This window comes from Cantharellus anzutake (genome assembly GCF_015039405.1).
Source record: "Cantharellus anzutake strain C23 chromosome Unknown EI90scaffold_104, whole genome shotgun sequence".
In the NCBI taxonomy this organism is placed as follows: Eukaryota; Fungi; Basidiomycota; class Agaricomycetes; order Cantharellales; family Hydnaceae; genus Cantharellus; species Cantharellus anzutake.
In genome coordinates, this window is record NW_024067054.1 from 201,381 (window position 1) to 227,789 (window position 26,409).

The window sequence follows — 26,409 nt, forward strand, 5'->3', positions numbered from 1 at the left end:
CCATGGTGGAGGGCTTTGGCCTCAGCGACTTAGACCAGGAGCACTGTGCCTAGTTACACATCTGTGCCCTAATTTACTAACTGGAAATGAGAAACTAGAAGGGGGATAACTCTAGTCGATTTTTATCACTAGGGTGTAAACAAGTCATGTATATATAGTTACATAGGGGGCAGGCCTGTGAATAGCAGGGCCAAGTGGAGTGGAGCTAACAGAGTTACATGTTAGCCGACTGAATATTACTGACGAGTCAGGTTGCAGGTTTAGTGGAGTGATGGGCTATAACCCACAAGTGGAAAGGAGGGATTGGCCCGAAGGTGGGCTTGCAGGGCAAGCAACTAAATTGCCCAGCAGAGGCAGGAGTGCACTAGTAGACATCAGAGCTGTCCGGAGGCCTTCAGGGCTCCATACTTAGGGAGGTGTAGGTAATATATTGAATTGAGGGGGTGGTGACCATCAGGGGAGTTGGAGGTGATTGCGGAATCTGGAGGCTCTGAGGTTAGTGATGAAGGAGCAGAGGAAATCCAGAAGGACCGGAGGTAGTGGAGGGTGATGGCCATGGATGGATATGACAGCAAAGCCCACTTAGAGTTTCTCCTGGAACATATGTACCCAGCTCTTGACAACAGTGTTGTCGATGATGAAGCGACTTTCTTGTTGCTGTGATTGTAAAAGGAAAACAGCTTCAATGCTGTTGAGAACAAGTCATGGAATACCATCATTGGCAGCAGAATTGTCATTGACAAAGAATAAAGTGAATAATCAATGGCGGCATTGTATTGATGAAGATGGGTACATGTCATATCCATCCATGGCCATCACCCTTCACTACCTCCGGTCCTTCCGGATTCCCTCCACTCCTTCAGCACTAACCTCGGAGCCTCCAGATTCCACAACCACCTCTGACTCCCCTGATGGTCACCACCTCTCCAATTACCTACACCTCCCTAAGTACAGAGCCCCGAAGGTCTCCAGACAGCTCCGATGTCCGCTAGCGCACTCCTGCCTCCACTGGGCAATTTCATTGCTTGCCCTGCAAGCCCACCTTTGGGCCAACCCCTCCTTTCCACTTGTGGGTTATAGCCTGTCATTCCGCTAAACCTGTAACCCAACTGGTCGGTAATATTCAGTCAGCTAACATCTAACTCCGTTAGCTCCACTCCACTCAGTCCCGCTATTCATGGGCCTGCCCTCTATGTAACTATATATACATAACTTGTAGATAGGTTACACCCTAGTGATAAAATCAACTAGAGTTATCCCCCCACTCAAGTTCTTGTTGCCAGTTAGTAAGTTAGGGCATGGATGTGTAAACTGGGCACAGCGCTCCTGGTCTAAGTCGCTGAGGCTGAAGCCCTCTGCCATGGGGATGTCTCCTTTGTCCTGCACCTGGTCTCTGACAGTACAAAGTAAATAATCAACAACAGCATTGTCATTGACAAGGTGGGAAGTGAGTAATCAATGACAGCATTGTCGTTGATGAAGGTAGGGATATGAGGGGTTTAGTTTCTCATTTGTTTGCATGGCATGGATCCTGATGGGCCAGGGCCAGATGGGTGGTTTGATGTGGTCCTATGAGTTGTCATGGACCTTGCTGCATCGACAGTGACACTGTTGCTGAGATAGTTGTCATCGTAGTGACAAGTCTTGATGTCGGCATCTGGATGAGTCCTCATCTTGATGATGGTGAGAGTAATGAATGTGGTGCACAGGATGGCTGCACCCATGGGAAGTGTAGGAAGGAGCATGGGCGGATTCATATACCGACGAGTTTGCATACATTGTAGGAGTGCATAACGGGTGTGCTCAATTTCATGGAACAGTAAATACATCAAAATTGGGCTCCTGCCCTTGTACATTATTATGAAAAAGGAATTATAGGGGGGGGGGTAATAAAAAAGAAGAAAGAGGGTTTTCGTACGAACCGAAAGAGCCTTTCTGCGAAAGAATTGGTTGAGATTTGGTGCAGAAATTTAACCTGAGGTGTCCTCATGTGCAAAGTCCATGCACTTGATGGCAACCATGGGAACAAGGTCAAAAGTTGACGGAAGAGGACGATTTTGTAGTCATTAAATCCAGAAGAATGCCCAAAGACTCAGTGTTGAATTTCACCCTAATCGGTTCAGTGGTTGTGGAGATATTCTGATTATCGGGCATGATGGGAGTCATGGGATGATATGAACTATGTGGATGCTCACATGCAAGCTAGTCTCAGTGAAATTCCAGGAGAATATGGGCTAGTTAAATGATAAAAATACTAAAGAAGTCATGGGAGGAGTCTTGGAATTATGGCATATTATTTGGTCCAAGTTTCCCTGTGTGTGGATAATCAAGATATGTATTCTGTGTCTGAGAATTCCTGTTCTCAGTCAAATCTCCACCAAATTTCACAAAATCGGTATCGTTAGAAAGATATGGATGAGGAGAGTCGAATGGAATAAAGGGACGGAGTTTTGACGCGATATTGGGAGTGGTATTATGAAGTTGGTGTTTAACATTTCATTCTTCTTTTGTTGTTTGGGAATTTATTCAAAGCCAATGGTAACTGAGCCTTATCACCATTATTGGTGAAGGCTTGGCTTAGCCGAACCATATATTTCGGAGTCTTTTCCACTATTGAATATATGCAGTATGAGTATATGTACGTAGTGATTGATACCGAAACAGAGATTTCCCCCTCCTGCTACTTTTGAAGTCTGTGTACTTGGGTGTTGTGAGTGGCCATACGATTGGTAAAGGGCTATTGTGACCATTAGGGAAATCCACCATGGAAAGAAGATAAGCAAGAGTTACCAGAGTTATATTTTCCCCAAAATCCCCCCCCCCCTCCCTGTTGAATATATGGACCTGTTCTACTGCAACACCCTCCAGCCCCCTTTCTCTTTCTTCCCTAGCTCTTGGGGAGTGAGCTGGAGTGCTACCCTCTGTTTTCTGGTCCTGTAGCTAATTCCCACTCGCAACATCTGAGGGGGGGTACTGTGGCAGAGGTGTCAGGGCAATAGCCCCAAACCCCAAGCCATATGTAATTACGAGGTACATATAGTCACATGGGTAAGCGGTAACTTCCATTAACTGCTTACACACACTGTAAAATACACACCTTCGTATCACTTATGGTTCTGTGTGCTGACCCCACTGAGACCTCACAAGAGGGTTTGAGTAAGCATGACCATCATCATGCTCAGGCAAGGTGGTCAGCTTCTTAACATGCTCAGACGCTTCACCACAATTGGAATCGGATCTGCGCCTCGCAGCCTTTTCTGGATCTTTCTTGGGCAAAGTATCATGTCCTTCATTATACATGGGGACAGAATGCAGCATCTTTGCACACTTGGGCAAATTTCCATTCAGGCCAGCATTGGACTCACCACTGGGGTCCCAAACTGAAACATCTGTTTCGTCAACTCGGGTGCTCAAACAGTCACTCAAATCTGCGGGTCTGTTGCAAGGAGCATGAGACTTGTCCTCGCTATGGACTGAAGTCGCATCTATAGCTTTGTAGCTGGGCACTTGAGTCAAGTCGGTTGACTCTATCTGATCTCGGGTCATATCAGAAGTTGCAAACAGATCGCTTGTGCACTGGGGCATCATCACTGAGCTTGCCTCTTGGCAGCTGGAATCACTACACTCAACAGACAACTCCGCATGGCTGCCTTCTTTGGTCTTGGTCGCAGCACTCAAGTCTTGGACTTGTACTTTGTCTGATTGGGACAAGTCAACGCAATTGCGCACAATAAGCAGCTCTCTGGCGCTATGGAACTCAGCCGACTCGATTCTTGGAGTTCTGGCCATTACTGACTGGGGCATTACTCTGAGCCCAGGGGGCAGCTCAATAATGGGTCCTCTGACTGATTTGGCTTCTACGCTGGCTAGAATGCTCGGGGATTTGAGATCAACAGCAGCTACAGCTGTACCGACAACTTGGCACACTTGCTCACTGGGCACTTGTCGCTCACAGCTCTGCATGGACTCGACACAACATGAAGCATCGCACAAACTGTGGCGCTGGCTATCGCTCAGTGCTCTTGGGTCGGCTCTGGACACATCCGGCTCAAACCCAAGGGCAAACTGGTACAACTCTGACATCTCCATGATGCTGGTGCTTATTTCTGGAAGCATGAAGCGCTGGTTGCAATCAGCTTCTGGTGTGCTCTCTGGCTCATACGATGGGCTGTGGCATTCGTCTGGCAACATGTCTTCGCCGGACTCAAGTTCTGATATGAACTCTGGCTCAAACTCTGGAGTTGTGTGGCGCATGGTCGCATTCTGGAACACAAGCGACTGCTCTGACTCTAAAGTTGACTTGCGAATGTCTGAGTTATCACAGTAAGACTCGCTGAACCTCTCGGGATTATCAGCTCGCTCAATCGGGTGGCAGTATGCTGTTGCCTCCAATAATCGGGGGTCTATGACTTCGTCTGTGTGTGCAAACTCGATCCCTACTGGCTCTGGAACATGAGCAGCCATTTCATCATCAGAGACGTCGGGTTCTGAGCTGTAAGAGGGGCTGCTAGGCCTTAACTCTTTAAGATTGTGCTCTGGTACATTGGATGTACTCTCGGTTTCAAACTCTGATTCAGACACATACGCGACATTTGACTCAGCATCTGCAGCGCTGGACATCTCAGACGCTTCAGACTGGTGTAGGTCATTCGAATCTAACGCTGGGCTACCCATCTCTGGGATTTCCAGGTCTTCTGACATGCTGGAGCTCATACTTGGATCGTACTCGAGCATGAAGTCACTCTGAACTGAGGACTGCATTGGGAACTGAGCATACACACTGCTATGGGTCTCAGCTGGCGATGGGCAGGAACTTGCGCTGTCACTGCTATGGTCAGCTAGACTGTGATCACAAAACAAGTCATCATAAAACAAGTCGTCCTGGAGCAGGATCTTTGCCGCTGCGACAACATCGTGCATTTCGGGTGGCCGGATCAAATCGAGCCACGGACCTTGCACTTGCAGCTCAAACTCGAGCTCATATCTGAACTTGGATGGAAAGCCTCGGAAAAACAACTCATCGCATTCAAGAGCGCTGAGGCAATTCTGTGCTGCTAGGGACTTGGAAATGGCAAGGAACTGCGCATATAGCATCCAAGATGGGCTAGGGTTTCCATCTTGCAATCTTTCTCCACAAACTTGCGGAGATCTCTGAAGCGATACACAGGTGCTTCAATGTCGGCACCGTAACAGCTCAGCAATTCTGCTTTGAGCGATGACCAGTCACCGGTCTCTAGGTCAGGAAGGGTGCAAATGAACCTCGCTTCCTTATCGGAGCAATAAGCTGGCAAATAATTGCACTTTTCGGCATCTGTGAGGAGTGCAGCATCCGCCAGCAACTCATACTTGCACAGGAACTTAGCAACCCATTTTCCCTTGAATCGGGGCGCTCTGGGGCTACAGGTGCTAGGCATTGGCGTGTAATAAACGTCAAACACAGGCGCTGCAGTGACAGGGACTGAGGCCATCTCTGGAGGCAAACTAGGTGCCATGTGGGTGACAACGGGGATTTCTGGAGTGTAAGGGCTACTCAGAACCTGCTTTCGTGGAACAAGGGCAATCCTCTGTGCCTCTTGACACTGGCAGGAAGGAGGAATCCCAGGGAAAATGGGGGAAACTTGGGTAAAATGTGTGGAACGTGTGGATCTGTGAACTTGTGGATTCCTAAACTTGTACTTGTACTTCTTGGCGTGCTTTTGTGTAACAAATGATGTATATACTCGATATCCACGATCAAATAATCAATTTGTAAATGAGTGGAAGTGAAAACTTGCATAAACTTGGCGTAAGTGACCCCAAACAGGAAACTGACAACCCCGGCCCCCTGTAAGGACCACCAATAATGTAACCGGGCAAAAGAGCTTCCCAGGAAAATAGTAGGGACCTGGGGTAGTGTCTGAGTCGGGTCGGAAGATGGGAAAGGATGGGTGGCAACAGTGCTGATACTGTGCCATGGTCCGGGTGCTAGAAAATAATCAATAAAATCTCACTAATCATGTACTCACTCCTGGTCCTTCTTGGACAGTCGTCAGGAGGCTCTTTAACGTATGGAGGGATCGCTCAACACCACATTCTTTGTAGCACAGAAGAGGGGTCCAACAATGTAAGTACAAGATAAACTGGGCATATTTATAGAAAAAAAAGGGAAATCAGAACAAAAAAAATAAGAGAAAATAGCCGATGGATGGTGTCAATGGAAACAGGAAGAATGTTGAGAACTTGGCTGAGAAACAATAAGGCAAAAAGGTGTCCACAAGGTAGCAATAAAATCAATAATTGAGGCCCATAAGGTCAATATCAACCATCAATCTCGCTTCTCCACCGCATATCCGTCATCCTAACTCCCGTCCCGTCCTTTAATCCTCTTCTGCTAATCCATCGCTGTCCTTCAAGCTCAAAATCGTGTGAATTGGTGGAAAATTGGTGGAGATATGGGGGAAATGGTGGATATCCATGAATTTTGGGGAAGTGGCAATATGGGTCTTGAGAAAAAAGCATGGAAAAAATTGGAAAAAAATGTTAAAATGTGTCGTGGGCGTTGGGATTGTGTTGTATGCTTGGGGGTGCTCGTTGGAGCCTCGAAAAACGTGTTTCTGGCCTTGTTTGTGTGGTACTTGCTGTGCCCTCCTACAACGTCTGGTTAATGACCATAGTGCTGGGAATAAGTCCCTCAACTCCTTGATTCCTGCCGAAGGGGCTTTGTCATCCTTGATAACCTCAGCAACCTTGCCTCGAATATCCAAGCGATGATGTTGCAAAATGGAAATATTTGACCATGTTATGTGTGGAAGTCTGACACTTCTCAAGCTTACCGACATATTCCAATGCACCCCAGATGGCAGGCAAGACAGGCAACTCTCGTTAACAGTTCCTATCATGTTGACCGGTGCGCCATTTTTGGGAACTGAGCTTCTGGGCAGCTTTGGTGCCTCTTCTTTGGACTCGTCTGTTGGATCGCCATTCATCTGCAAAGGATCCAAGGACTTCTACACTATGTGGACGATGCTTTCAATGTCACCTTCACCAATGATCTCAAATTCTATGCACCTTACAAGCACGTCATGCTGCATGATCAGGCAACCGTCCTGGAACTTTTGGATGAGATTGGAGTGCCACATGACGATGCAAAGCAGCTGTATGGCAAGCAGCTAGAAGTGATTGGGTTTCTCTTTGATGTTGAAGATTTGTCGATTTCAATCTCTGCTGAGGCCAAGGCGAAATTCTGCACTGCGATACGAGATTTTGTCTTGGACACACCAAATGGGTCGCGCTGTCAACCGCTGCGGTGTGGTTGCGGACCCTCGGGTATGCGAACTGGATGCTCAACGTTTTCCCCTTGCTCAAACCTGCACTAAATTCGGTGTACAATAAGGTTGGTGGAAAGCAAGCAATGCACCAACCTGTTTATGTCAACAAGCAAGTCCGCAACGATTTATTATGGTTCGCTGACTTGGTGAATCAACTCAAGGGAGTGAGGATCCTATCAACTGAAGTTTGGACGCTGTTCGATGCGGATCTGGAAATTTTTGGGGATGCATGCAAAATTGGACTTGCTTTCTGGGCCCTAAAACTCCAAGCTGCTTATATAGGGGACCCAGTTCTCACTCCTGATGAGCCTTTCAACATCTTCTATAACGAGGCAATCACTATCCTCGCTGCACTCCAATGGGCAGCATCCATTTCTCCTTTGCCTAAGCAGCTTGCAATCCATACTGATTCGACAAATTCTCTCAACATTTTTAACTCCCTTCATGCTACCGACCTCTATAACGCTATTCTCATGTCCACCATTGCTACACGGTTCAAGAGTGGGATGGATTTATGTGAAGGCATAACGTTGTTGCAGACACTTTGTCGTGGAGAAACTTTGAGGTTGTGTGAAACCTTTATCCCTCTTTAACTATCCACCACTTTAGGCCTCTGGCATTGTTAAAACCGGGGGCCAAATCAATATGAACATACGAGGGCACTCGACAACCCGACAACCTCAGCGTGAACCTTGGTCAATCGAGCGCTTACAGCAGGCTCGGGCCACTGCACTCAGTGCTGCCCTTGAGCCTTCAACTTTGTGCACATATACCTCTGCCCTTCTTTCTTACACCACTTTCTGTGATTTACATAACCAACCTTATGCCCCAACACTGGACACCCTTACCTTTTATGTGGTTTACATGTCCACTCACATCCAGCCTTCTTCGGTTTCCTCATACCTCTCAGGCATCTGTGCCGAACTTGAAGGCTACTGGCCAGAGGTCCGGGATATCCGAAATTCCCGTCTTCTCTCACGCACCCTTGCTGGGTGCTTTAAACTTAATAGGTCCCCCCCAGTTCGAAAACAGGCGCTAACTGAGGGCGACCTGCACTGCATTCTACAAGCTATCATGCTCACTCCTTCTCTCAATGACAATCTCTTTGTTGCGCTTTGCTTCGTCAGTTGGCATTGTCTTATGCACTTAGGAGAGCTGGTTGACAATGACGTTGTTGCATTGCGAAGTTTTCGGAAGTCCATCCGACGTTTTTCTGTGAAGTTTCGCAACAACCCACGTCCACATGTCTCTTTTTCCTACCAATGCACAAATTCAAAAACTACCTCTTCATGCACGATACTAGGTTCCCTCACCTGCCTGACTTATGGCTCCATGAAAGCGGATGTTTGCCTACACGCTCCTGGTTTATCTCCCATCTGCGTTCTATTATCAATGACCCCAATGTGGCTGGTCACTCACTTCGCTCCGGTGGTGCCACCGCACTTGCTTTAACTGGCACTCCCCTAGACCATATCTGTTTAATTGGTCGTTGGTTTTCCGAGGCCTTCCTTATTTATCTACACCAAAATCCCATCTTAATCCAGAGCACATTGCCCAGTCGCTCCACTTTTGATGGACAACGCACCGAGCGTTTACTCTAAACAAATCCAATGGACACATCAATGGGCAAATCTTTGCTCTTTTTCCACCACCATCCTCCCCTCCTCCTTCCTATGTTATGGTCATCGGTTATGGCTTGCCCTTGGCCATTGTATTTCTTTTCTTGCAATCCCATTTTGCGCTGGCCCACGTTGCATCGTGGGCTGTGTCCACTAAGTTGGTTGGAACCGATTAGATTCAATGAAAACAAAAGCTGTCTGCAAGGAAGTCGTTTTTTCGGTGTAAAATGTATCAACACGAAAATTTGCCAGTTGGACATTTCCAGCGCCACTGTGGCTGGTGTCACACCAACCTCGCCACCTCTTCCGGTTAAGTTAGCTTGTGAGACAAGTCATTCAGATACAAATCTTGTAATGTGACAGTCAAGCTACTTGGTACCACAGTGAGTTTGTGGGAAGGAATTCATACTCCCTCACAAATATTGTTGGGCACTAAGGAGCTCGGGAGGCAAGGTGGATTGTTTTCCCAACCTACCGACCCAGCCATCATCATCAAAGTTGCTGTATCGTTTGTAGGATTGCAATCCTCAATCCCAATGTCATGGCATCCTGGTAAGATGGCAGTCACAATGCATCAAATATCTTTTGTACAGAGCAGTCCACTATATACTCCATCACATGCAGACCAGCAATCGAAAATGGCTTTCATATTTGGATGTACAAGTGAGAAAAAAAAAAGAGCATATGGGAAGGAGGAGGTTGGAAAATGAAGCAAGAGACAAGATCAAGTCACTCATCCTGGGAAACAATATATTGGATAGCTTCCACCGTATCTTGATGTAGCTGATACTCAGGGGCTGTTTGTTCTCTAGGCAGGGGATCGTTGGGTAAGAAACAAGGAGCAAAGTCCCAGCCCTTGTGACCAGAGTGGCATCGTGCAAAGGGCTATGCAGATTTTTTGAGTCGCCATCCAAGGTTGAGCTAATCTGAGTTTGTTAGAGTCTGATCGATCGATGGAAGGTTGGAAGTGAATGACATCATGTGTTTGGGACCACAGGAACGATGCGCTGTCCGTTTTGTGGTTTACTATGTTATGTCAGGGTCTGAACGAGTGACAGAGAAGGTTGGAAATGAGCGATATTCTGTGTATGGAAGCGCAGGAATGGAGCGGTGTCAGGTGGACAGAGGTATGGATCGACAGCAAGTTGTTGGTGTTGGTGTTGGAAGAGCACAAAGAATCGAGGCGATTAAAGCCAAACCTGAGTGAGTGTGAAGTTCAAATGTGGGAAGAGATGTGTACAAATGGGGGGCAGGCTTGGATTGAAACTGCAGATGGAAAAATATGGGATGCAACTGATCAATGATTCATCGTGAGTGTGAAGTGAGAGGGCATCAAAAACACATGAGATCAAGCAATGTTTCGCCTGGAAAACGCACCATGAAAGAAAACTGTGCCATTCCATCATCTAACACTTCACCCATCTGGGGATAGCCAACGACAAGAACTCGTACACTGTTTCCAGGGGGAGTGATGCTTTTGGGTTTGTAGGCAACGGGTGCCGGCTCCGAGTATTGTTGGCAAGATGCGTAAGCGTGCCTCTTGATGTGTTGGAGTGCCTCTTGATTTTTTGGAATGTCATGCCACATATGTAGGACGAAGAGAGCTAAAACCGTTAGGCACCCATGCAGTGGGAAGCACATGTTTTAGAGACCCCCAACGTTATCACTTATGGTGGAGAGGGCAGCTAAAAGAGGGCCGCCAGTACAAAACGCAGCAGGTGAGGAGGTCAGAAAGTGGAAGGTGGTTGAAAAGGTGGTACAGAAAAAGGCCAACACAGGATGACTTTGATGTGTAAGTACCATCCATGCCGTTATCCATTATGGCAGTGAGAACCTCTTCGACCCATAACCAGCTAACCACATTGGGTGCCAGGGGAGCCTCTAGATGATGGCAAGGTGTTCCCCAACCCAAGGATCTAGGGAAGACATAACATATGGGAAGGATGAACTACAAGAAATTCCAGCAGTTGTTCCCATGCCATCAACCCTCACAGCCAGAACCAGTGCAATCCTCAAAACACAAGCTGCATGACACAGCACACAAACCTGAGAAAAAAAGAAGGTTGGGACAAGGATCAAGTGGTGTTGAATGATAAATAGTCCTAGCTTCCATAATTGAACACTCAGATTTGACAGTGTCATTGTAGGATGGACAGTGGGCAATGTTATCTCAATGCTCAGGGAATGGCCATTGCGATAGTACAGGGATGGTGTCACATGAGGTATCAAAAGATTTCACTCATCAGGTGATGAGCTGCTGGTTTGCCATGCTTGGGAACAACATTTGCAGAAGCAAATCAAATGTTGCTGTCTACCAGTTGAGATACTGAGTATCTCACCTGAGCTCATGGGAACAGAATTTGCGGAAGCAAATTTTGCCGTGCATCAGTTGAGATTGTCAGAGACCAGGTTGAGACGAGGGAATGTCTCTGTGGCGGAGGGCTTCGGCCTCAGCGACTTATGCCAGGAGCACTGTGCCAAGTAACACGTCCGTGCCCTAACTTACTAAACTGGTAACCAGAACTGAAGGGGGATAAACTCTAGTCGATTTTATTACTGAGGTGTAACCTATGTACAAGTTGAGTATATATAGTTACAACGAGGGCGGGGCTGTAAATGGCGGAACCGAGCAGAGCGGAGCTAACGGGGTTAGACATTAGCCGATTGAATATTACCAACGAGTCGGGTTACAGGGTTAACGGAGAGGCAGGTGATAACCCAGAAATGGAAATGAGGGATAGGCCCGAAGGTGGGCTTTGCAGGGCAAGCAAGTGTATTGCCCAGCGGAGGCGGGAGTGTGCTAGCAGACATCAGAGCTGTCCGGAAGCCTTTGGGGCTCCGTACTTAGGGAGGTGTAGGTAATATATTGAAAGGAGGGGGTGGTGACCATCGAGGGGTACGAGGGGATTGCGGAATATGGGAGCTCCGAGGTTAGTGAAGAAGGAGCAGAAGTAGACCAGAGGGATCGGAGGGATCGGAAGTTGATGGCCGGGGATGGATATGACAGAGATACTGAGTATCTCACCTGAGCTTGTGGGAACAGAATTTGTGGAAGCAAATGTTGCCATGTGCCAGTTGAGATACTGAGTATCTCACCTGAGCTTGTGGGAACAGATTTTGCAGAAGCAAATATTGCCGTGCATCAGTTGAGATACTGAGTATCTCACCTGAGCTCGTGGGAACAGAATTTGCAGAAGCAAATATTGCCATGCACCAGCTGAGATACTGAGTATCTCACCTGAGCTCATGGGAACAGATTTTGCAGAAGCAAATGTTGCCATGCAAGTTGAGATACTGAGTATCTCACCTTGGTGTCAGGGCACATACCCTGACTTAGCCCGGACCCGGACCCGCATCCGGACCCGCTCCACTTCCCGCGCACTTCCTGCACCGCACACTCCGCACGCCGCATGATCCAACCCCAGATCCCACCTCATGTGACTTCCGGGTATCCCCGGAAGTTTTCGCCATATTGGGGCCACTGTGGGAAAGTGAGAAGTTAACCTTCTTCTCACTTTCTTACCCACAGTAGCTATGCCCTGAGATGGGCTGTGTTTACAGGCCAGACTGTGGACTGTAGAGAGGGGTCATGGGGACCCAGGGTCCGTCCCCTGACACTTGGCTCGTGCCAACAAAATTTGCAGAAGCAAATGTTGCCATGCAAGTTGAGATACTGAGTATCTTCACCTTGGCTTGTGGGAACAAAATGTGTGGAAACAAATGTTGCTGTTCTGCCAGTTGAGATACTGAGGATTTCAATCAATAAATATGCCACATTGTGCTAGTTGAGATGCTCAATATTTCACCTGATACAATATAACAATAAATTCGGACAACTCCACTACAATACAGCTAAGGTCATAACTGAAAGCTAGACCTCATTGACCGATCACATCTCTGAACATGAACATGACCCCATAAACAACCAGCTAACCAAGAACCAAGAACCAAGACAGCAAGAAAGCACTCGAAGATCAAACTCGCCGATGAACACCACCAGCTGACTGTCAGGGTTTCAGCACCCTGCCCTAGGGTACCCCAGACTCCCCAACCACTCCCTTCCTCCCATTCCTTCATTGTTGCCATGTTGTTGCTTCTATGTGTTGTGTATCTGCACACATGGGATAGCGTGGGAACTTTCTGAGTGAGCACCTCGCCCAGAAACCTGCACAGCCACACCCGTGGGAAGATTCTGGGCACTGGCCCCTGGATGTTCCCTCCAGGTCACACTACACAACTCTAGGAGCTGTATAGTTGTGGACATGTGACCCATTCCTTTATATAGCAACCATGCAGATGAGACCTTTACCCTTCTTCTCATCTCATGCCCTGCATAGTGTGAGGACAGGCCAGATGGGGGTTGAGGTCAGGGAGCTTCCGAGTCCGAGGCTGGGCCCTGACACTGACCTCTGAAGATGACCCCAAATACGACCACAACTCTTGGAGATGTCAGTGGTAATGTGACCACTTCAATTGCTTGACACATCACATGTCACCATCCTGGGGTAATGTCATCAGTTACCACATGAACACACATTATCCTACACACATCTTGCATTGAGATACTCAGCATCACTTCCAGGCTGATGGGAAAGAACTTGCAGACACAACTCTTCCTATTGTTGAGATACTGAGTATCTCAGCTGGGCCTGTAACACAATCTTCCAGTGCACTCATAATAACTTTCATATATAACAGTCATAAAATAACTATAAATACAAGGATTACAGTCATCTCTTTCCACCCGGTTTCCTTCCTTGTGGGGGCTTTGGTGGAAGTCTTGGAGGACTTGCACCCTGAGAGATTGCACTGACTGATGTCCCCACCACTCTCGGTCTAGGAACAGCTGAACGTTTCACTGGAGCCTGCCTCGAAACTGATTCTTGCTGCACCCTACCACTCTCTCTTCTAGCCTCCACCTTCAAGGTGCTGGCAAGACCTGATGGTGGTGCTACGCAAGCTGTCAGATTCAACTCTCCTCCTTGTTTTCTGTCCACATACCTCTCCATCCATCATCATGATATCCCCAGTGGACGGTCCCGCATCAGGAATCCTTGTCGTTGAGCCATCTGGAGGGACTTATCAGGCACGCTGTACCCAGGATCAGCTTCACATACCTTGACTACCATCGCCTGAAATCAGACAGACCCATTCTCAGCATTTGAACATGACATATCAAGCATGTCCACCCTACTTACTATCAATGTCCATGATTCCCCCACTGGCCATGACCAGAGGCTCCCTTGGCTCATCCGTGGTGATCTCCACATCTGTCTCGATCTCTTCAGAGGTTGCAAGCATTCTGCTCCCATGTGGCACCCTCCAGGACACAGCTGGTGCTGCATCTGTCTCCATGTTGTCGCATCAGGCCCTGAAGGGTCAGAAGCATTGTACAGCTGCTTCCCCTTTCCCTTCACTTGCTGCATCCTTGTCCATTTTCTTCTTTGCATACTTGGGGGACTGGTTGCTGCCTTGCACTTCGAAGCACCTGAGCCACCACTGTCATCTGCTGTGGATTCTGGGGCATCGCCCTCCTCACCCATGTCGTGGAGGGATGAGTGGCCAGCCAGGAGAAGGTCTTGGAGTCCTGTACAAAAGTAAGCACCTCCTTGGCAGTTGCAACTCTAACCATACTTACTGTTGAGCTTGTCCTGGTCTGTGAAAATGCGAAGCTGCAGTTCCTTGCTCCTTGAAGTGTACATCATAAAGGAATCTGCAGAATTGACCATGCACAGGTGATACACTGTGACTGGCCTGGCCTGGGGTTGGCAATGGACTCGCCCGATAATTTGATCGATGTCCTGCTGGGACCATTGCGAGTTCTATACAAGGCATTAGACACTTAGTATCTCTAAAGCACTACAGACAACTTACCAACAGGATAAGCCAATCTGCTGCCAACAGGTTCACACCTGCCTTCAGCATGGAGGTAAAGATGAGAACACAGGCCAGGAGGCCATTGATGATGGTACCACACTGCCACTGGTCGATGATGCCCAGTCGCTCAGATGGAGACTTGCTCCCATGGAGGACCAATGCACTGACCCCTGCCTTGACCCTGAGTGCAGATGTGAAGGACTGGATGTTTTGCTTGAACTCCATGTACACAGCAAACTTCTGATCCTGCATGAATTGTGGTGAGGAGCCGATAGGGAGAGGTGGGTAGATGAGCTCCCCTGCATCAGTCACCTTGCAGGGGGGCATGTCATCACACAATCTATCATGCATGATGATGTTAATTGCCTCATCCCATTTCCTACATTTGTCTCCCCCATTTTTGTTGTAGTCATTAATGGAGGTGAATATGGGAGCCCACTCCCCTGCAGCACAGGCGTTGATGTGGTCAGTTCCTTTCCTCCCCGAATCAGGAATTTCTTTAAATCCTGCAGGTCAGCTTATCAAACAACACACAACACATCTCTTGGCACTCACCCTGTATTCTCACCTTAACAGTGTCCCCTGCATTGGCTGTGTGTCAGTGTCTGGGTAGCAGCATGGGTTGATATCCTTACTTGGTCGACTCCTCCTCTGTCACCTCTATGAGTGCCTTCTCATGCTCCTCTCCAAGCTTGATCCAGGCAGTCACCACATTCAGGGGTGGCAATGTGATGATGTGTTCCCCATTCCTCTTTTGGGAGCCTGGGGTCCTTCAAAGGATGTAGCCGTTGAAATTCTGTTTGAAGGAGAGAATGGAATCTCTCATGAGGCTGTGGGCAATTTGGAGGTCAGAATTCTGGCTGAGCTGGATGAAATTGCCAGAGAGGATGGCATTGGACAGCATCTCTCTGCTGTTGGAATTGGAATTGGCAGTGAGTTTTTGAATGGTTTGTCGGGCATCATTTTGAGATGATGTGACATTCAAGGTCATCATGTCAGGAACACCTAGCATGAGCCCAATGTTCAAGAGGTCCTGAGTCAAATTGTTAGCACAAGATCCCTGAGATACTAAGTGCATTCCCATACCTGGGGTTCCATCACAAGTGGTGTTCCTGAATGCCCCATCATGAATGTAGCAGCATCACAAAGAGGGTACATCTTCACTGGGTGCTTCTGATGGTTATGGATTTCATCCACAATGAGGAGGGTTGGCTTCAATTGGAATATGGTCTGTTTGACATGTGACTCATAACCAGGTGCCTTTCCTGGAGCTTCCCAGATTCGATCATCGCAAGATGCTTTTGCTGTGATGTTCCTAGTCATAGAGTACAATCGTTGGTACTCTGAGTCATAGGTCTGAAGAATGTGTGAGAAGGGTCCAACTTGATGTAATTCACTTGTGGATTCACAGAGTCTGTGTCAGAGACCAGATTTTAAGACGAAGGAATGTCTCCGTAACGGAGGGCTTTGGCCTCAGCGACTTCTGCCAGGAGCGCTGTGCCTAGTGACACGTCCGTGCCCTAACTTACTGACTGGCACTTAGAACCTAGTGGGGGTAACTCTAGTTGATTTATTTGCTGGGGCGTAACCTATGTACAAGTAGTGTATATATATGGTTACAGCGGAGGCGGTTCCGCAATTGGCGGAGCCGGACGGAGCGGAGCTAACGGGGTTAAGACATTAGCCGACTGAATATTACCGACGAGTCGGTTCGCGGGGTTAGCGGAAAGGCAGGCGTTAACCCAGAAACGGAAAGGAGGGATAAGCCCGAAGGTGGACTCTGCAGGGCAGGCGAGTGTATTGCCCAGCGGAGGCGGGAGTGCGCTAGCGGACGTCGGAGCTGTCCGGAAGTCTTCGGGGCTCCGTACTTAGGGAGGCGTAGGTAATAAATTGAAATGAGGGGGTGGTGGTCATCGAGGGGCACCGGGAGGTTTGCGGAATACGGGGGCTCCGAGGTTGGTGAGGGGGGAGCGGAGTGAGGACGGGGGGGTCGGAGAGCCCGGGAGTCGATGGCCGGGGATGGATATGACAGTCTGCCATGATAATGATGTGGTGTTCCAATGGGAGTTTGGACTTGCTCCAAATCCCACCTTCCCCCCAGAATGATTTCTGGGTCTCGTTGGTGTACACCATAACATCGACTGTTCCTGACAGGAACCACATGTAAGTTTCCCTCAGCCAGTTCTCGATGAGAGAGACAGAACAAATGATGATATGAGGTCCAACTGGAATCCTCGTCTCACCAAGTTGTCAGGGGATGTGCATGCTTGCACAGGATGCTTCGATAACCTAGTTGTGATTAAAGCCAGGGGAAAGGGATGTCCCCATCTTAGGGTCAGCTATATACATGTAGAGTCCAGCAATAAGGAAACCAAACAGATTGCCGATAGAATCACATGATCATAGAATGTTCCAGAACAATGCTGGAGATGATCCAGGTCACCGGGGCTTAGGTAAGCGGAGTAGATGGGAATTACCGGCATACTCCCCACATGCATATGCGCAGCCAGCATAGGGTCCAGGGTCATTGCTGATCCCTGACACAAGTCCATTGGGGTATGGACGCTCGGCTGCAGGACATGTGAGAAAGTCAAATTTCAAGTTATATGACTGGACATACCAAAGATTGTGCCCTTTGAGGGCAATGCTCCAGCTTTTTGTCTTGAGATCTGGTGTATGATCAGGGAAATGAATGCCAATGCTTGCCTATGGATGGGAGTGAATCAACATGTGAGGGCCTTATAGGAAAGAGACTCACCCAGTTTTTCCGACTCCCATTGCATTGGCCACAAGAATACCAGATTTCCGTCCAGGGGTGGGAGTAAACAGCATGTGGCACATGCTGTAAATACCATCTAGTTGCTGTTCTTGAAGGGTCAAGGGAGCGATGTTCCCAGCCTTCCTCCAATCACTATTCTGTTGGAATTGGGGGTCCCATGATGTGTAGCGCTGCATTTTGTCGCACTCAGTGGCCAAGAAACCTAGTTGACAATCTGAACGTGGGCTGTTGAGCTCCAGACTGGCCTTGAGTGCTTCCAGATCCAGAATCTGTCTTGCTGGTCCCATCCCCAGATCTTCAGTTCCCCATGTAGCATTCAGAGCATCCATGCATTGATTTGCATTGTGGATGTTTCAAATGTCTTCGATCAAGTGTCCCTCAGCTGTCAGTTGAAATAGTTCCACACAGTATGCTTCCAGCTCTTTCAGCTGCTCCACTGTGGCAAGTTTCTTCAAGATGTTGAGCATGCTGGTGTTGAATTCTGCAAGGCACAGAGGTGAGTGAAGGTATCTGGCCTTGGCACTGCCATGCTCACTTGTACGGTCTATTGTGATAACGTGTTCATGGACCTTGATGTCGAGGATGGCGAACAACATGCCCATGAATCCCTTCATCTCCTCGATGCGCTTTTTGCGGTTGGCACTGGGGAAAAGTTGGGCACGAAGGGAGTAATCGTCGATGATCTGGGATGTGGTCTTGATCATGGGAACCGTGAGTTTTGATGGAGCATCTTCAAAGAGCTGTTGGAGTTCTGGGAAGCCGAAGCAAGGGAGCTGAGAGATGCTTTGTAATTCATGTGGGCATTGGAAGACATACTTTCGAATTTCTCCACTGCCTGCTTCTCCAGCCTCTCCAGGACTTTCTCCATTCTCTTGCTCTTGACAGTCAATCGATGCCAAGCAACTGAGAGCAATTGGTCCATGATCACCAAGACAGGCGAGGTGAGGATTGGGTGTTCTGGCTTGAAGTCCGCAGGGATATCTCTGTACTGAAGAGCACATCAGCGACGTCCTGTGGACAAGTCCCTAGCGATGGAGGGCATGTGGCCATGCCCTCCTCCACATGATGGAATGGGGATGGAAGTCAGTCTTGATCAACACGTTTTCGATGGCCATGAATCCCCAGACACGATCCCACATCTTCTTCCAGGTGGCAGTCCAGATCTTCACTGCACCCTTCAAGTCAGCTGGAGGATGTGCCATCAAATCCCAAACCGCTTGTGCATTTTTATTCAATGCAGAGTTGAAGAGTCTCAAGACAGCATTTTTCTGAGCCATATCCCAACCAATATACTGGGGAAGAGAAGCGACGTCCTCTGGAAAGAGGCCAGAATGGACATCAGTAGCGTTACACCATATTGTTGAGTTCCATGGCGGTTTGTCCTCCTGTGGCCTTTCGAGGTTGATTGGGAGGATCCAGAAGTGGATCATAAGGGCAGAGAGCTGCATGAGAGGCATGTCGATTGATGGTCCAGATGGTTGTGGAAGTGCAGAGTTGGGCAATCCAAGTTGCTTTATACCTTTCCAAGTCTTATCATTCATCCACACCCTCATGTCATTCTGAACCGCATTGTAACATGTTGTACTGCATCATATACACAACCGATCTGCCATCAGCACATCACACACTCCACAACTCTCAGTGCAGCGCTATGTGTGTGGCCAGTTTGTGCATGGAATATGAAATGATTAATAGAGTTGTACACACAGACTCAGTCTCTAACTTGAGAACTAATAACATTGTAACTCTTTACCTGTACGCATGGACTATAACACGGAGAGTACAGTCAGTTATACGAAAGTTAAAAACAACAAAAGGGATATCACCTCAGTCTCTAACTTGAGAACTGAGGGAAAGGGAAAAAACCTAGCGCCCTGTGCCATTTATACAACGAGTACTAATATCGCTTGCAATCGCGACACATGGTCGTCGGCAAGGGTTAATGCATAGAACAGAAAGAGTAGGCAGAAAAGGGTATCAGCAGTGATCCCATCAACACCGCATCAGACAAACTAATAAGGTAAATAGATCGTCGTTAACCACAATGATTTCCAACAGAATACATGAGGAGTCCATAATGAGGTGCATCATGGCATACACATGTTCTCGAAACAACTTCATTCACGACACTGCATGCATTCCCTTCAGGACATATTTCCCTTTTATTTTGCCTTCATCATCTTGGTACACTGTGGACATACTAGAGTAATAGAATAAGTATTTTGTTGTTTTGAGTGCTGGCCTGAATGTAACTCATGTTGACATGTGACCTGTTAATGCCTTGAATCTGTCACGTGACCCAGCCACATATCCTTCCTTCAACTCACCAACCCCAGAGAAGCGTTCCATGCTTCATGAGTCTCAGTGCAGTGTTTTTAGCCACCTGCATGTGTGTGTCTGGAATGCATAAGAAGCCTATCATGCATTGCATCATCCAATGCACATGTTCTTCAAACAATGCCATCTATCACACTGTCTTTCCATCCCTCCAGGGCATGATATGGTTCTCTGACATCATTTGCATTATTTGTATGGTTTCGCATTGCCCTCATGGTCAGAGCATGCTGAGCCATCCATGGTGGTGTCGTCTGTATGTACTTAGGAATGTGCTTATGGCTCTCAACAGACTGGAACATGCCCATAACACATCTCAATCCTTTGCCATGGCACTCTGAAAAATCAGGAGAATGTTGATGTCCAAGCATGCCCATGACGGTTCTGTACAGTGAGTGGTAATGTATGGAATGGTTATCTCAGACCTTGGAAAATCTCCCAAGATGGCAAGAACTTTGATATTTCTCCTGTTTTCCATCCATGCTGACATTGTCTTAGTGGTGTGTCGGCTGAATGTATCGATTCTTTGGTTTCAATTTCACATGTGAACCACCCCTCAACCCAGACATTCCCCAACCATTTCCAAGCTCCTTAGTGTTAGCTTGTTCCATGTCCTTGTTGTGCATGTATCTACAATGCCTATGTGGGTAGTGATGTAAGTTGTCCATGATGGGACCCAGGGAAAGGATATAATGATGGCTCATACCTTCCCTTTGCTTGACCCTAACCCTAACCCTACACTGTTGTTAAACCACTTCTCAGCTTCACCTCGTCTTCATCCTATTGACCATGGCCAACTCAACTGATTACAACAGTGCCAATGATCTGCTTCCTTTCAAGGACTACAACATCAAAGACTTTACCCGAGAATGTCGCCACCTCTTCCAGCTACGCGATGGAGAGGCTGAGGATGAAGGCAGCTACCATCAGGGATTCATTGTCAGGATCCGGACCCCAGCTGGGAGTGGCCGGAGGGCGAGACTGGGTGTGGAAGCTGGGGTACTCTCCCCAGGTGCTAACTCCTCGAAGTCGCTGAGGGGACTGGCCTCAGCCTTCACAGGGAATGAGCTGAGAAGAAGGGTAAGCTTCTCAGCCCCCTGTGAGGCCGACACAAAAGGACCCTAGGAACTATACAGTTCCCGCTTGCTGCCGACTTCCCATAATGGGTGTGACCCGTGGGAAAGTTCTGGGCGAGCTGCTCACCCAGAATGTTCCCACGGTTGTGGCTGTACATTTCTGGGCGAGTCGCTCGCCCAGAACGTTCCCACGGGTTCGCGCGCGTGCATCATTATGTGGAACAGTGGGGGGAGGGATAAGGGGAATGGGGAAATGTGGAGAGAGGGTGGTTAGGGAAAGGGTGAGGGTGTCTGAGGGTGAGTGGGGTCAAGGGCTGTGCCCTGACATTCATGTGCTTGGCACACTTTGCAATCAGTGGCCGACATCCAAATCACCACCATCAGGCACATGTGGATGCTCTCTGCTATGCGCCTGCCAATGACACCATTTTCACACTCACCCGTGACTTTGACTCCTTGGTGTGCTGGACAAACACCCTTGCACATATTAAGGCACATCTTTATGTTCACCCCATACCACCGTTTAAACACACAATGGATCATTCTTTACATCTGTCAAAGAGGGTTCTTCTCCAGGGCACATGTGGTTTGTTCTTACCTGTCAACTCCTTCATGCTGACACATGGAAATAGGATGCTCCCATTCACATAGAGCTTCACAAGATTCCCAACATTGGCCTTGGAAATCTTGCAGAATGCACCTCCATCCATCTCTTCTTCCCGATGCTGATGTCTGAGGATTGTCATGGGGTATCTGTCAGGTCACAGTCCATGTATGTAGGGGGTCACGTGACCCAGGGAGGTCACTATCGTCCTACCCACTGTGAATCATACATATTTGATACTCACAGCTGGGTTCTAGGACACCCACCTTACAGTATCTCTATCTCAGGTGGAAATGAAGATGGTCTATGATACCATCGTACAGCCAGCGGCAATTACGATAGCTCCAAGAGCTATTCCGGACACAGACCACTTCTGGTGGCCACGCATTTGGATCTGTGATTATCACTGCACCAGATGTCCCCCAATTTGGCATCGAAGTCCGCCACCTGCTTGGACAGCAGCCTTGGGGCCAACAAGCATTCTTCCTCACCAATGTTTGTGGGCACAAGGATGCCAGCTGTCATGATGCACAACCTCAGAACAAACCAGATGAGGTCTTCATCACACATTCGGAGCATGAACTGGCCAGGATGACAGCAGGACTTGATCTCGATATGCTGAGCAGTATGGATTCAGAGGAGGAAAGTTGCTATGTCGACATCGGGATTGAAGTGACAGTTCCAGGACATACAGTCTGTTGGCAGACTGATGGGCATGAACACATGGTTCAGATGATCATTCCAGGCTGGATGGAGAGGGAATGCCACCATCGCACGCAGTGGGGATATGACCGGTATCGACAGGATCTCCTTGCCCAGTTCACAGACATCTCAGGGTTCCGGCTTGAAGTAAGATGAGTCCCCTTTTTGTCATATCCATTCCTGGCCATCAACTTCCGGTCCCTCTGTTCCCTCCGGTCTAACTCCGCTCCTCCTTCACTAACCTCGGAACCCCCATATTCCGCAATCCTCTCGGCACCCCTCAATGGTCACCACCCCCTCATTTCAACTTATTACCTACGCCTCCCTAAGTATGGAGCCCCAAAGACTTCCGGACAGCTCCAACATCCGCTAGCACACCCCTGCCTCCGCTGGGCAATACAATCGCCTGCCCTGCAGAGCCCACCTTCGGGCTTATCCCTCCTTTCCGTTAACCCCGCGACCCGACTCGTCGGTAATATTCAGTCGGCTAATGATTAACCCCATTAGCTCCGCTCCATTCGGCTCCGCCAATTGCGGACCCGCCTTTGCTGTAACCATATATATATCCCGCTTGTACATAGGTTACACTCCAGTAATAAAATCAACTAGAGTTACCCCCCTAGGTTCTAATTGCCAGTCAGTAAGTTAGGGCACGGACATGTCACTAGGCACAGCACTCTTGGCAGAAGTCGCTGAGGCCGAAGCCCTCCGTTACGGAGACATTCCTTCGTCTCGAATCTGGTCTCTGACACTTTTGGCCAAGTTACGTTCCTGACTGGACTTATCTTCACAGCCTGTAGCTTGGCACAACACTCACAGCATAACATATCTTAACGTCTATCACACAGAGAAACAGCTCACCTACCAGCTCGCTGGGAGGTCAGTCACCAAGGAACTTGGTGCAGATGTTATCCTCAACTCAAAGGCTCCTGATGGGGGATCAAAATGGTTCCAAGGGATGTATTCGTTGTATGGAGAAGCAGCCCAGAAGAAGTTTTCAGGTGCAGCCCACTTCGAAGCATGGCTTCCCATTTGGCATGTCCACTCTGTGCTCTGCACACTCCCTCTACAGTCTCTGCTCTGGGCCACGTTGGTCATTCCAGCGGATATTCTGTGGTGAGTATGACCCTTTGTTATGCACCTGGATAAATTGGATGAGACCTTTGTCCTCATGTGTTCAGGGAATTCAAACAATTCCGTCTGCTTGCTCTGAACTGGATATGCGAGTGGCAGCAGGACAGTGGTAGGGAGCCTTGCATCCAAGGAGATGTCCTTGGCTTTGAGGGCAGCAGCACTGTGGATGATGAACGCCCTCAACAGTCGGCCAAAAGACGACCCCACATTCAAGGCCCTGGCAGACTATGTGCTTCCACACATGGAAGATGTAGCCTCAGAGCATCTCTTCACTGACATGCCGGAACTACTCCCAGACACGTTCACCGACAGGGCAGCCAGGGATCATGGGCGGGAGCCAGAAGAGGGGGAGGAAGGTGATGGCAACGAAATCGAACGGTTCAGTTACATGCCATTCGGCATGTTCATGACTCGGGCTCTGGTGCTCCAGCCTGAGACTGATTGTCCTCGATTGGAATATTCCCCATGGCGATGCATATCCAGGGATCATTGGCCATTTTTACTCAAGTATGACCTTCAGACACTCTGCCTAAAGACCTCAAAGATTCAGCTGATTGCTGAGAGGCACCCTGACCACGTTCCATGGAGCACATGCCCTACAGGACTCATCGAGGAGCCACTGATCCATGGAGGTGCCGATGACTCTTTCAATCTTGATGATCTGAGGGAAGCACTTCTTGGAGGTGGATATGACCATGTCAATGATCTCCCTTGGGCACAGCAAACGACTGCAGAAACAAAGGAGATGGGGGAGATGCTGAAGGAAATTTGGTGGTCATTTCCACGAGATTTATTGGTCAAGGCACCAGGGGTCAAGGGTGGTAGAGGAGCACACATCTGACTTGGAAAGACTGAAAGAGAGGAGGCAACATTGGAGATATTCGAAGACCTGGATCTTGCACATGTGTTCATGCACTGCAAAGTGCGAGAATGCAGCACCACAGAGTGGAGGCACAATGTTGGGATTTTCTTCCTTGACAAGGGCACTGTGGCGCCTGCATCAGCAACAGGGTAGAAGGGAATGGCATATTGGACATCATGGGGACTGTTCAAAGAGGACAGCAAGGTCAGTGCCAGGTTGGTCAATAAGATCCAGGGAGAGATAGTGTGGTGGTTGGACACTCTTGCTTGGCTTCCTCTTGCGGAACCTGACTGACCATGGACTACTCGCAGCCGGGCACATGGCACTCTTTATCCCTTAGATGCACCTGCCTCTACATCTGTGCCCATTATCTTGTTGCATCCATGCAAGCGATCGAGGAACATTCAGTGGATCCGCCCATGCAGAAGTGAAAGATCAGAACAGGGTGCAGTGGATGATGATGGTTCAGACACTTAGCTTACTAACCAATGACAACTGTTAGAGATGGGCGGATTCAGACGACTCCGGAGTGGAATCGGAGACTTAGCGTGGAGGGACCTTTGCCTCAGCGACTCAAGCGGAGCGCTGTGCCATTGCTGTTTGTCCATTTGGTCCTTAATTTCACAGTAGGTGAGCAGGAAGTCTCTAGAGGGCATTTCAGGTCGATTTCGGACTGAACCCACGAGTATGTACAAGCGCCGATATATATAATGGAAGGGGCAAAAGCACAAGGAAACAAAGGGGAACCGAATCAGAACGAAGACGTCCGAACGGGAACAAAGGGTAGAAGAAGCGGAGCGGTACCGAAGGTCATAAGGTAGGACCTGTGATACTTCCAAAAGGAGGTAGGGAGGGCAAGGCCCAGAGGGGCAGGAGGATGAGGAGAAGTGGGGGTGATGACTAACTGGCTAGAATGGGAAGAAGCAGTAGTCCAAATAGGGATGAGGGGTAAATGCGAGAAATACATTACAGGCGGCGAAAGTGCCGAAGGCGATCCACGAAGCTCAGAGGTTGCGGAGGTTATGGAGGTTACGGAGGTGGGGTTGAAAGTCCGAGGGATATTGGCAATGGTGTTTACGTAGTATGAGGTCACCAATGCAATGGACTAAGACCGAGGTGGAGTCAAAGTCCGAGGTCGGGACTATGACGGAGGCTCGGAGTGAAGATACGATCGGCGTCCGTGTAGGAAGTACGGGACAGTGGCGGAAGGTTGTAACTTGGCGGAAGGGTGGTGGAGGAGTACCAGAGGGAGGAGAGAGGGGAAAGGTAAGGGGGAATGAGTGGCGGAGAGGAGGGTTGTCAGGTCCGAAGGCGAGTATCGGAGCGGACGGGGGAAGCGTAGGAGGATTATGGGAGGGTGGAGGCGTTGCGGAGGGGGAGTGGAGTAGGAGGAGGAGGAGTAGAGGTGGCGTGGGGGGTAAGGAGGAGGTGTGTTGCCAAGACCGAAGGTGAGTATCGGAACGGCAGCGGTAGGTTATGACTCCGGAGGTGAAGAGGGTGGAGGTCCGGAAGTCAGGTCAGGGTTGGGTATGCATGGATATGACAACAACGTTATGTCAGTAAACCCGGTCCCTTGCCTAGTCTCCTATGTGTATATATGACAAATAATAACAAATAATAAATAATAAATAATAAATGATAAATGATACTGGATCTACGAATGCCAAGGGATCTAACTCCCCTCCTGATGTCTGATGAATATGTGGACACGTGACATGTTAAAGAGTTGAACTTGTCAGGTGCCAATCTCACTGATGGAATTGCAAAATGATGGAACCTATGAATAAGTATCTCAGCTGATGCATGGCAATATTTGCTTCCACAGATACTGAGTATCTCAACTGGTGCATGGCAAACCCCAATATTATGAATAGTTCTCAGTCCTCAGTCCATGGTAGTTGGCCTCACAACTCCGCTTTCTCTTGATATTTATTGAATCAAAATTTCGGGATCACCTGACAAGACCATTTCCCATCACCAAATATGTCTGTGGGCTGTGTCATATCCATCCCTGGCCATCGACTTCTGGTCCCTCCGATCCCTCCGGTCTACCTCCACTCCTTCACTAACCTCGGAGCTCCTGTATTCCGCAATCCTCTCGGTACCCCTCGATGG

The 26,409-nt window shown here is 48.6% G+C and overlaps 5 protein-coding genes across 5 annotated transcripts; 2 read left to right on the forward strand and 3 right to left on the reverse strand.

Moving 5' to 3' along the window:
• Window positions 1-3,108: 3,108 nt before the first annotated feature.
• EI90DRAFT_3021220 (uncharacterized protein) lies at window positions 3,109-3,789 on the reverse strand (the record flags this gene model as incomplete). The annotated part of the gene is made up of 1 exon (XM_039057618.1): window positions 3,109-3,789. One exon carries the CDS (start codon window positions 3,787-3,789, stop codon window positions 3,109-3,111), a length of 681 nt encoding a protein of 226 aa, XP_038909635.1.
• Window positions 3,790-9,905: 6,116 nt separating this feature from the next.
• Window positions 9,906-10,958, forward strand: EI90DRAFT_3021221 (uncharacterized protein; the record flags this gene model as incomplete). The annotated part of the gene is made up of 5 exons (XM_039057619.1): window positions 9,906-10,129; window positions 10,180-10,236; window positions 10,416-10,453; window positions 10,520-10,718; window positions 10,823-10,958. 5 exons carry the CDS (start codon window positions 9,906-9,908, stop codon window positions 10,956-10,958), a joined length of 654 nt encoding a protein of 217 aa, XP_038909636.1.
• A 2,889-nt stretch (window positions 10,959-13,847) lies between these two features.
• Window positions 13,848-15,130, reverse strand: EI90DRAFT_3133560 (P-loop containing nucleoside triphosphate hydrolase protein; the record flags this gene model as incomplete). The annotated part of the gene is made up of 7 exons (XM_039064578.1): window positions 13,848-13,877; window positions 13,928-13,995; window positions 14,044-14,058; window positions 14,125-14,271; window positions 14,379-14,513; window positions 14,565-14,748; window positions 14,801-15,130. The coding sequence occupies 7 exons, from the start codon at window positions 15,128-15,130 to the stop codon at window positions 13,848-13,850; spliced, it is 909 nt and encodes a 302-aa protein (XP_038909637.1).
• Window positions 15,131-17,935: 2,805 nt separating this feature from the next.
• On the reverse strand, window positions 17,936-19,039 carry EI90DRAFT_3133562 (uncharacterized protein; the record flags this gene model as incomplete). Its single annotated transcript, XM_039064579.1, has 4 exons — window positions 17,936-18,063; window positions 18,118-18,333; window positions 18,399-18,565; window positions 18,645-19,039. The coding sequence occupies 4 exons, from the start codon at window positions 19,037-19,039 to the stop codon at window positions 17,936-17,938; spliced, it is 906 nt and encodes a 301-aa protein (XP_038909638.1).
• Window positions 19,040-21,889: 2,850 nt separating this feature from the next.
• On the forward strand, window positions 21,890-24,273 carry EI90DRAFT_3021223 (uncharacterized protein; the record flags this gene model as incomplete). Its single annotated transcript, XM_039057620.1, is given in 4 exon segments — window positions 21,890-21,992; window positions 22,012-22,445; window positions 23,092-23,414; window positions 23,532-24,273. The coding sequence occupies 4 exon segments, from the start codon at window positions 21,890-21,892 to the stop codon at window positions 24,271-24,273; spliced, it is 1,602 nt and encodes a 533-aa protein (XP_038909639.1).
• Between the last annotated feature and the right edge of the window lie 2,136 nt (window positions 24,274-26,409).